This window comes from Myripristis murdjan, chromosome 17, assembly GCF_902150065.1.
Source record: "Myripristis murdjan chromosome 17, fMyrMur1.1, whole genome shotgun sequence".
NCBI classification, from domain to species: Eukaryota; Metazoa; Chordata; class Actinopteri; order Holocentriformes; family Holocentridae; genus Myripristis; species Myripristis murdjan.
The window spans coordinates 28,776,674-28,788,493 of NC_043996.1; the positions used below are offsets into that span (position 1 = coordinate 28,776,674).

The 11,820-nt window shown below is 40.9% G+C and overlaps 1 protein-coding gene and 1 long non-coding RNA gene across 6 annotated transcripts in view; one reads left to right on the forward strand and one right to left on the reverse strand.

The window, feature by feature from the left end:
- dip2cb (disco-interacting protein 2 homolog Cb) overlaps positions 1–9,098 on the forward strand; it is a 283,750-nt gene extending 274,652 nt beyond the window's left edge. For all 5 annotated transcript variants that reach the window (XM_030075067.1, XM_030075070.1, XM_030075068.1 and 2 more), the window contains 5 exons: positions 995–1,052; positions 1,838–1,912; positions 3,260–3,434; positions 4,571–4,694; positions 5,859–9,098. In XM_030075067.1, the coding sequence (XP_029930927.1) occupies positions 995–1,052; positions 1,838–1,912; positions 3,260–3,434; positions 4,571–4,694; positions 5,859–6,111 (685 nt within the window). In that variant the 3' untranslated portion in view covers positions 6,112–9,098. The remainder of the gene's footprint in view (positions 1–994; positions 1,053–1,837; positions 1,913–3,259; positions 3,435–4,570; positions 4,695–5,858) is intronic.
- Positions 3,364–10,622, reverse strand: LOC115375611 (uncharacterized). The gene is made up of 3 exons (XR_003929730.1): positions 10,091–10,622; positions 5,881–6,258; positions 3,364–3,496 (listed from the first exon to the last, which is right to left on the reverse strand). It is a non-coding gene; the product is annotated as an uncharacterized LOC115375611 (long non-coding RNA).
- Positions 10,623–11,820: the final 1,198 nt, after the last annotated feature.

The window sequence follows — 11,820 nt, forward strand, 5'->3', positions numbered from 1 at the left end:
CCGTCTGAGTGTGTGAACCAGCCGGGGGGTTGAAAAATGCCGCAGGGGTTCAACATTGTGCCAGTGTGCATGTTTCTGTCTCTGGGTGCTGAGACGCTGGCAGTCTGCAGGCGGTTTGCAGACGGACAACAGGGCTTGTGAGTCCGGGATAGCAAGAGACAAAAATTCATTCAAATGTTTCCTGACAAGATGCTCCTGTGGGATTAAAGCAAAAATAGTGAGGAAACTTCAGCTTAGTTCAGTGCCTAAAATATAAAAATGTAAAATTTTCAGGCACCAGTGCCCATCACAAATGTCCAAAAGAATGTCCCAGCATGTGACTGCCTCTCGTTGGCGCTGCCCTCTTTCTGATTCAGCACGTCATTATGTCCTTCAGCCCTTCTCCTCTCCACAGTGCAAAGACAGACGACTGCTCTGCTGTCATTATCATCTCAGAGAAGTCACAGGACATGAAGCAGCGAGGCTGCTGGTCCCACTGTGTATAAATATAGCCGCCGCTGTGCTCCCAGTGCATGATTACATATAATCACTGTGAATTTATGCAGGCCTGTTTTAAGCCACTTCTCTACCAGGGACGCTTTGTCTTTCTGCTTTATATTATGAGGGACAGGAGTGGAAATAGATGATGAAAGATTGGTGGCAAGGGTGGCATGGTGTCCTGATGGGTAGAGACAGTTACATAACTGAGAGGTCATGAGGTTGATACCCAGAAGAGCCAATTTCCTGTTGCAGTGTCCTGTGTTTATCAAGAAATTAAATCCATATCTACCCAATTTCTCCTTGAGGATCAATAAAATCCCTGTTATCTTTACTGGCTAACACAAAAAACTTATTGTCTGGAGACCAAGGAAGAGTCCTTTGTCTTCATGGCATTCGTGAATTTGCCATGAATGTATGGGTATATTTTGCTGCTTACTCCCTCCACTCTACACTATGTGCATCAATATTAATCAGTGCCATTATGATGGATTGTTTTTACTGGTTTTGTCCACAGGGTCAGACTAGTAGAGAGGGGGTCACCACACAGTCTGCCGCTGATGGAGTCTGGGAAGGTGAGTCCGTCTTTATGACTTTTCATCACCATGCTCTTGAAAAACATGGTTAATAAAATATTTCAGATGGAGGGGGAATGAAATTGTGAAGTGGTTCTCCCATCTGAAAACATAATGAGCACAAACAGGTTTAACTGTTCATGCACAGTCACACAGGCCATCACAGACCACAAATCAGTCAAATAAAACTGTTGTTCATTTTGAAATCCAAAACCTTGTAATAATTTCAGCAAGTGTACATCAGTTATGAAACTGTCTGGGGAAAACCGAGTATCTGAAAAATATCAGCCTCTCAGGAATAGTGGAAAAAGCCTCTGGTGATCATTCAGTTTAAAGTTTGTTAAGTTGGTTCTGAAAGTGTCTTCTGAAAGTGGCTCCACATAAACCTTAAATTAAAATATGAACATCAACAAAACTGGTCTGGAAATGTATCTTGTTGTGTACATTTAAATCTTTTGAAAATAATACCCGAGAAATCCTTTCAGGAGAGGGGAGGTTCTTTAGTGTTTTGGTTCTGTGTTATGCCATCAGTGATGTAAAGGTTTACAGAGCTGCAACAGTCAGACAAACTGCACACAGAGAAGAAGTGTTTTCCAAGACCAAACAGTTCAGCCTTGAGTAAATAACCACAGCCACTGAGCCGCGCGGTGATTTAAAGTGATGTTGAGTTGTGTGGTTTCCGTGGCAACTGCATATCCCATAATTGAGGGATCTACAGTTAAGTGGATGCATATTTGGCAGAGGTTCTGGAGGTGGTTAACGTTCTGCTCTGCATCACCCGACAGATCCTGCCCGGGGTTCGCATCATCATCGCCAACCCAGAGACCAAGGGACCAATGGGAGAGTCGCATCTGGGCGAGGTTTGAACCGCCTGCTCATCACTTCACACACACACACATACACACACACACACACACACACACACACACACACACACACACACACACACACACACAGATAATGGACTTTAAAGCCCCCCTCCAATCAAAAATGTCTTTATCTTATGTTTATGTCACTGGAGAGGTGTTTTCACACTCCTCTACTGAAGGTGGAGGGGTGTGTGTGTGTGTGTGTGTGTGTGTGTGTGTGTGCATGACCCGTTGCACCCCAGGCCATCAAGATTTGCTACATAACAAATCCCACAGCCAATCAGCTGTCAGCTGACAGGGCATCGTGTTGCATATCATCAACCTCAGCTCCACCCGTCACCGTGCTGCTGCTGGTCGCCTTATGTCCTTAAAAAAAAAAAAAAAAAAAAAAAAAAAAAAAAAGGACCAACTGGAAACAGCTGCTTCACGTTAGCGTAGCAGAGACCTTTCTCTCTTTCATTTCTCTTTTGTTTGTTTTGTTTCATGGTGAGATTTTCAAATATAGGACTTAGGATGGGACTTGCTGGTTGCGTGAACAGAGCTCTGGTTATGAGCTGGCGTGCCAGCAGGCAGGCGGTGGGCGGGGCCTATTTGCATATTCATAGATATGCACATTCTTAGTGAATGTTTTTCCTTATGTGGAAAAACCTTTATATATGTAATACTGATGACCCGAGATAGCCTAAGGTTTTAGGGGCTTAATGAATGACTGGAGGGGGACTTGAAGTAGCACAGGCTGTACATTTCACACTGGAAGACAAAACCATTTGAATATTTTTTTAAAGTTTGAAGGACATGATCATTGCTCTCAACTGTTGTAGCATGACATCAAGAAATTGAACATTTGATGTTTCAGCCTTAAGAGTTAAACGTCATCGTCTCTGGGTCACTCTACATCAACTATGAGTAAGCATGAGGACATTCTTCTCTCTTGTTGCTCCACTCTGTGTTCTACACTGATAAGTGTACTGGCATCTGCAGTCAGCCAAAAGAGTTGGAAAATATCGGTATATTGTATATAAGCAAAAAAAAAAAAAAAAAAAAATTCAATATCATGCATCTGGTTTTAACAAATCACTGTTAAAGTGAATTACATAAAAGTGGATTAACACAAAATATACTCTACAATGACAGCCAACACAGTGTTTTTAAGTTTATTGATCATTAGTTTCAAAATACAACTGATACTGTTAACTAAGCAGGACCTTATTCTAAGTGAAGGTCTTGGTGGGAGGACATGACCATTTCCATAATATCTCAGCAGGCTTTAATAAGAAAACACGCCGTGCAGTGAAGCCTCTCCCTGCGCTCTAACAGCTGATGTTGTGTTTTTGGTAGATCTGGGTGCACAGCGGCCACAATGCCAGCGGCTACTTCACGGTGTACGGAGACGAGGCGCTGCAGTCGGACCACTTCAGCTCCAGGCTCAGCTTCGGCGACACTCAGACCGTCTGGGCTCGAACCGGATACCTGGGCTTCCTCCGCAGGACCGAACTCACCGACGCCAGCGGGGGTAAGAACAGCCCCGAACTTCAGCTGGTGGTCTCTGAAACTGCTGTGCCAATTAAGTCAGACCTATCGGTTTGGATTATACATTTGACATGACCTTGTGATAACGTGAGGATGTGATTCAGGGAAACTAATGACACCTAAAAGAACAGCGCTAGTAAGACTTTCAATGTACTTTAGCATCTCACGGTCTAAATGCTGTTTAATAGGCTTTCCATATAATAATCGTTATGATAATGATGATAATAATAATAATAATAATAATAATAATAATAATGAGAAGACGATGAAGAATGAATTTTGTAGTGTTAAAATGGTAAAATGTGGAATCTAAAGAAGATTTATTATAGCCCTAATAGGGCCATAATAAAAAAAACAAACAAAAAAATTAAGTTACAATATCCTTTGAGAATACAGAGTAAGTCAAAACTTTGAGAATGAAGATAAAGTTTTGAGAATAATTTCAATGTAACCATTTGAGAGGCACATCAAGTTTGAGAGAGTGTAAAAAAAAAAATGGCTCAAAACAAAACTTCAAGAATGACGTTAAAGGAGAAATTAAAGCCGACATTTCAAGATGAACCTGGTTGTTTTGAGGTGAAGAAGAAGCCCTGTGGTCTCTGCTGAGGTGTTGGTGAAGCTGTACCTCACAGCACTTACTTTTCACTACTTTTTAACTGCAGGGTAAAGAAAAATGGTGACTATCTACTGTGGCATTTATGAACCTGTGCAGGAACCCTCTTTGGATTTCAGCCTGAACCGCTCTGCTCTCAGAGCTCATATTAGCTGCTAGAGACACAACATCCAGGGCCAGCTAAAATATTTAGCACCTTAAGTGCAGTTTAGCCACCAACGCAAGTGGCTGGTGGAGTCAACAGCCTTACGAGCCACCACTGTCAAAATATACAGGCAACCCGCGGGCAAACCTAGCTGCAAGTGAAAGAGAAAGCATAGATATTTAATTGTTCACTCTCATCCACAGGAATCTAATTTTTACTAGACTGCCTGTGGCTCCCCAGCCTGCTGTGATTGTGTTTGGTCGTCTCTGGTGTGTTAGAGAGCAGATCTGTGGTGAAGATGAAGTCGCAAGTTGACCATGGCTCTGTGTGTGTGTGTGTGTGTGTGTGTGCACGTGTGCAGAGCGACATGACGCCCTGTATGTGGTGGGGGCTCTGGATGAGGCCATGGAGCTGCGGGGGATGCGCTACCACCCCATCGACATCGAGACGTCGGTCATCAGGACGCACAAGAGCATCACAGAATGGTGAGCAGCGACCGACACCGACCTCAGCACCGCCGTCCCAGCAGGGACAGTCAGGGTTTGGGAGCATTGGGTTGGGATCTGGGACAGTCTGAGACCTCGCAACGAACGAAGTTTAAGTATAAATCAATGAAAATCATCAGCAAGCTGCTGAACTTATCTAAAATTATTGGAGGCTAATTCAAAGGCTATCTCAGGATAACGTGAATATTAGCTGTGATTAGATCAGAGATGAGCTAACTTAATTCTAATTAGCTGCACTGTTAATAAAGTTACTGAATGATGTTCTGGCAAAGTCACCAACATCATACCAGGTAAGACTCAAGTCCTCCCAAAACCGACGATTTTTTAATTTGAATCCAAAGCAAGAGCCACAAGCTTATTTTCATTTTCTTGTGAAAACAGAACATTTCCATTAGAAATTAACCTGAAATTACAACATTTACCTCAAAATGTATTGAAAACCAAAACTTTTACTTCTATTGTGCCACCAGACTCATTCTGATCCTTCCAAATGAGGTTACATTGATTTTTATTCACTAGTTTTCCTGCAGAACTCCAATACAACTGAACTGCACAGAACTCAAGCTGCATTCAAGTGTCACATGTAAAATCAGAGTCAAGATTTCATGATATTCCAGAAATTTCATGACGAGTGGAAACCCTGGTTTCATTGTTATGATCTAATACATCTGAATATTCATTTGAATGAGTTTGGTGACAGTTTCATTTTCAATAAAATTTGAGGTAAATTATGTAATTTTGGAGTAATTTCAAATACATTACTTGCTAATTATCACCTACTTACCATGAAATTCACAGCCCGCTAAAATTAAGTGATACCATTATCTTCATTATTGATTAATCGAATTATTTTTGTGATTAATCGTGAATTTTATAAAGATATGAATGGAGAAAAGGGAGACATTCGTGGCATCTTAGTGACAGCGGCAGATGTGGTTTTGGTTTCCTGACATTTTCATCGGATGTCATGGCGACATAGTTTCTACTCTCTAAGCGTTGTTAGTGTGTGTATGCAGCGTGTGTGTCCTGTCAGTTACAGTGTGTATGCAGCGTGTGTGTCCTGTCAGTTTCCTTCTCTGCTCTCGTTTGCTTCATGAAGACAAAAGCTGTGTGTGAGTGTGACGTGTTGTCGTGCCCCTGCAGCGCCGTGTTCACGTGGACCAACCTGCTGGTGGTGGTGGTGGAGCTGGACGGCTCCGAGCAGGAGGCTCTGGATCTGGTTCCCCTGGTCACCAACGTGGTGCTGGAGGAGCACTACCTGATCGTGGGCGTGGTGGTGGTGGTCGACATCGGCGTCATCCCCATCAACTCCCGCGGCGAGAAGCAGAGGATGCACCTGCGCGACGGCTTCCTGGCCGACCAGCTGGACCCCATCTACGTGGCTTACAACATGTAGCGCCCCCTGGCTGCCGTGACGGAGGACAAGAGGAAGTTGGGGATTATTTTGGAGGACTGCGATGGATGGATGGATGTAACTTCATGCAAAGACAGCAATGCAAGTCTACTCCTCGGAGTGAAGGACTGCCAGAGTCCGAGGCAGAGTCTGTGGGACGAGAGGAGATTAAAAATAAACGCACCCTTGTGAAGCGCAGCAGACGGTTTACTGACAAGTGGCAATCGTGTGGACGGGAAGCAGTAGAGGACAATCCTAACCTAGCGAAAAATTCTTGCTTATTGCTTTCAAACTAAGTGTGGCTCATTATATATTTTCATGTTAAGTATTGCTCAAGTTGCTTGTTTTGTTTTATTCTTTTCTTTTTTTTTTTTTAACAGGCCCTCTAAAGAGGTTAGGCTATTTTTAAGAAAAAGGATATTTACACAAACAAAAAGAACTGTGGCAAAAATTATATTTTATGTTTACCGTTTTTATGATATCAACCATTACAAAGTCCAAGATATGTTTTGATACGGGGGAGGGGGAGGGTGGTATTGCAGTTGTCCTTCGACTTTACAATAAGGTACTACGCATTTGTTTCATGTTCATGTTAGCTCGTTTTTTGTAAACAAGTATTACATTTTTTTTTGTTTTCAATTTAACATTAATGTTGTTTTCTGTAACATCTGTCCTGTCTGCAAGGGAAACCGGTGTGCTAATTTCAGAACCGAACAGCTGCAGCCTTTTACCCATTTTTTTTTTTGACAGAATCAAGCTTTGACTGAAGGAAAACAATAACATAAAGTCATATCATGTAAGTATGTACAAAAAAACTGATTTAATTTATTTTGTTTCTCTTTTAGAGGTATATGAGGAGACGTTCAAGAATATTTTGCTCTTGAATATTTGCTAATATAAAAACGCGAAAAGCATTGTATTATCTTGAGTGAAATAGTGTCACTTCAAGTACATGGAAAATAGAAATATATGAATATAGATTATATTAAAAGGGGAGCCTAGGATTCACCCCGAACACGAGCTGTTTGAGACGCGCAGCTTCTCATTTGCATGGAGTCTGGAGCTGCAGACTGAAGCCGCTGTGTTGCTCAAACAACATTTTTTATGAGGTGAAGACTTGAAGAGTTTCATTCCACATCCTAAAATGAAGAGTTTTGTACCCAAACAATGTGTAAACCTTGGAGGGAAAAAAAATCAGTCATTACCTGAAGTTCATTATCAAGGATTCAGCGTACTGAGGTGTGAGGTAACCTGAATTCTCCGTTAACAAAAATGCTAATATCCTTTGCTTTAAAGGGGCATTAAGTAACCTCAATGGCATTCACAACACACACTTGAACTGTTAAGCATGCATTGGACTGAAGTTGTGTTAGTTGCTGGTCTCAAAAACTCTTGAAGCAACCAGATTTAACACAGAGTACAGATTAGATTAGCTAATCCTTACTGGAAAACCTGCTACAATCAGACGTTTAGCTAGTTTCTTTTTTTTTCACAGACTGGCTCGTGATGGTTTCAGGTCTGTGCTCCATCAGTGGATCGCGCTCGCTGAGATGCACAGGATATTTTACGTTTTTTACATCACAAATGCTTGTGAATGGAGACTTACTGCCTCATGGCCACAAGACATTTCAACAACAGATCTATATAGAGAGTTATAGCACCTACAAGCTGAGTCGAGTCCACCTCCAGGGGGCGACATATAGCGCTAAAACTGGGCTAAACAGAGTCAGATGAACAGCGATCAGTGGGACTTTTCCAGAAAAATCACCTCTTTAAATTAATTTAATATTTTCTTATGGTGCACTGATAAAAATGACCAGCAGCTAATTAAGAAGATCCACATTTCTATGATGTTAGATGAAGGAAATCTGGAACCACAGAGGGAAAAAATGGTTTTCCTTCTCTGTTTGTGCAGGCAGTCAACAGCAAACAGCCTCAATGCTGGTGGAAATCTGGAAAATCATTTTAAAACCATGGATTTAACCTCAGATTATAATTCTGTCTTCATTATAAATATTTGGGCCGTGGAACAATGACAATGATAGTCCAGTTACCGATCAATATTTGGAATAAAATTCCATTTTATATAAATACATTTTATAGGTTTTAGCCCTCATTGGCCGCCAACTACTCTAATCTGTGTAATAAGGGCTCAGTACTGCCCCTGATGGACGATAGACTGTACTGCACTCTTGTTTTTTCTTAAAGAGAAAATTTACAATAGACAAGAAAGCTAGCAAATTAGCAAAGATCCAAGAGAAATGCTTGGTGAAGAGCTCTCACTCTGTCTTCTACTTGTATGGTTTGTGAGAGAGACTTTTAAGCTGAAATGTCTCATGAAGCCAGGTGCTCACTTACTGCCCCTTTAACCACTTTTCTCAGACTTTATGCCATTTGCTTAAATGGTGGATATCTCACTTGTATTTTTTTTATTTAAATCACGGAACAAGTTTCCTGATGTTTCCTTAGTAAGTAAAGGTGTAAAGACAGCCAATAACCTCAGTGAGGACTGACACCGAGTTGTGCTTAAAAGCTTAATTTTTTTTTTTTTTTTTTTTTTTTTTTAAATCAGAGTCAGTGTCATCTATTCCAAGAAATTACTTTGTGTTTACTGGAATGAAACTCCTCAATTCAAACACACCCATCATCAAAAAAATCCAACAAACAAACTTCAGCACCTCTGGTTGGGACAGAGTGAATTCTCCACACTACAGGTGTCCCTCAAATGCAGCGTTCGCTAGTGTTGTAAATATAAAAGTCAAGTCCTTCATATTTTTACATGGACAGATCAATCAGGGCTCATACAGTGATGTCACGACAGGAGACAAAGACTGCGAGAGGTGAATGCGTTTTACCAGAGACCCTTTAAATAATTAAAGAACTGTGGTGAGGCGGGAGATCGGGGGAACACGACCTTCAATCTGTGAAACGAGATCTGAGGTTGACGCTTCTCGGCAGAGAATGTTCTAGTTTCAACACAATTTTTTTTTTTAAAAAAAGCACTTTCTTCACCGTTTGTTTCTCTCTTTCTTTTATCGGCAAAGTATGTCTCCGGTAATTTTTTTTTTAAAAAAGGTTTTAAAAAATGTCTTATTTGAGTTGGCGTCTTTCAATTAAATAAATATTTCAATGATTTTGACAATAAAACTGAGGCGTTGGCTTATTTCTTTACTTTTTTTAAAAATAAAAATATATAAAAGTTTATGCAGTTTATGAACCATCTGACATGAAGTTTTCATAATCTATCAAAATTTTTACTTTTTTATACACAGTTGAACACATGTATGCTTCTATTACATGACTTGTTTTAACAAACTACGACCTCACACTCTTTTACTGCTGTCATCTTTGTGTCAGTCACTACTGCCATTGTTTAAAGGGATATTGAAATGCTTTGGGCAAAATGCCCTTTTTCTGATTTACCCAGACTGAGACCAGATGTTGCACACCATTTTCACCTCTGTGCATCCAGTGGTTCAGTTCCTGTGGGTAGCATTTCCTGTTAGCTGAGTATAAAGACTTGAAGTCTATGGAAGTTGTCAGCCTGGCTCCATCAAAGGGAAAAATAAATCTTACATCAGCTCTGAAGCTGTCTTATTTACACAGTGGATCATGTGGATTGGAAATACACATCTTGTAATTTAAAAAAGAAAGAAAGAATTAAAAAAAAAAAAAACAATTTAGTTCAGTTTAGTTCTTCACTTTGATGGAGCCAGGCTAACAGCTTATTAGCTATTACTCTGTCACAGCTAATTATTATGTGAGGTATTTGTTTTGTTTACTTGTTTTTTCCGTTTCATGCATTTTTGAAAATTTTATTTAGAGAGGACTGCCCAGCATATGAGTTGTTATTTGGGAAGAAAAAAATTTGAAGCTCAACATCTCAAAGCAGAACCTTCTGATTCCAAGGCCAATATGAAACCATTATTTCTCTGTGAGTCTCTGTGCTGAGCCAGGAGCGAGGTCAGGTGTGGCGGCTCACGTGTGCTGTCAGCAGGGGAATCAGAGCCCGGCTGAGCTGCAGGAATCCCCGAGGAAGGTACTGGAGGCTGGATGACAGACAGGTGGACCGGGCCTCGCCGACCCCTCCTCCGCTGGCTCTTGTGTCGGGAAGCCGCTGGGCCCGGAGCCGTCGGGGATATCGGGGATAATGCTGAGAAGGTGACGGCTATCCGGGCTAACGCTGCTAAACTGCCGCTATCGGAACTAATGCCGCTAACGGCTATAGGGACTAACGATGCTAAACTAACGGCTTTCGGGGCCAACGATGCTAAGCTAACGGCTATCGGAGCTAACGCCGCTAAGCTAACGGAGCTAACGCCGCTAAGCTAGCAGCGGCGGCGGTAGCTGGCTGGTACATACAGGCCTAAAATATCCGTTTCAGCTTCTCACGGTCACGACATTCTTCTGTTTGTGAAAATTTTTGCCTTAATGCCCCACCCGCACTTCTATGTGTCTGACATTTTCCCCTCACTTCAGCTCCAAACATCCTTGACAACGTAACTAACGGCCTGTAAGCCCCGCCCCTCCGCAAACAGATAACCAATCAGCAAAACGCAATAAATCAAGATTATGATTGACATGTTTTTAAGCAAATCCACACAGTTTAGTTGTTGTTCTTTTACAAATACATAAACGTGATTTTACCAAACATAGACTAGGCAGGATTTTGGAAAATGTGCTTATTTAAAGTCCTGAAGGCAAATCATGTTAATTTTTGGCATACAACATTTTTGGGGGTTTTGAAGGGTGCTGAATTCAAATCTTCTGTATGCCAGGCTCAAAAATGTTCCGGAATGCCTCAAAAATGGAGAAATCCAAAATGGCCGCCGCCGCCAGGTCGAAATCTAATCAATCACTTATTGTGTGGACTGTACAAGGTAAATACCTGAATTTAATGTGCTTTTATAGGTTTTCACATATGGGGAATTCAATGCCATGCTCAGATTTAAGATCAAGACCACAGAAAATGCTTGAAATCAATGTACATGATTAAAATTGTTGTCTCGGATAATGAATAATTCATGAACAAAAGAGGACCATGAAACGGGTTGATGGTATTCTGAATAATTTACTTGAAATATGTTTAAGAACAAGGTTGATTACAATATTTTAACTATTTATTTACTTATTTAACTGAATTTTAACTATTTATTTATTAATGTATATTTTATACATCCATGGTGTGGAGAGGTAGGCTAGATATGCACACATACACTACCAGTCAAAATTTGGACACACCTTCTCATTCAGTGTTTTTTCTGTATTTTTACTACTCTCTACATTGTAGATATATACTGAAGACATCAAATATATGAAGCAAAATATATGGAATTATGTAGAATTTTTTTTTTTAAACAACTCTAAATATGTTTTATATTTTAGATTCTTCAAAGTAGTCACCCTTTGCTTTGTTGACAGTGCTGAAAACCCTTGGCCTTCTCTCAGTGAGCTTCATGATGTAGTCACCTGAAATGGTTTGCACCTTACAGGTGTGCCTTGTCAGGGTTCATTTGTGGAATTTCTTGCCTTCTTAATGGGGTTGGGACCATCAGTTGTGTTGTGCAGAAGTCAGGTTGGTACACAGCTGACAGCCCTTTTAGACAGCTGTTAGAATTCATATTATGGCAAGAACCAATCAGATTCAAGAGGTAGTCACCTGAAATGGTTTTCCAACAGTCTTGAAGGAGTTCACAGAGGTGTTTAGCACTT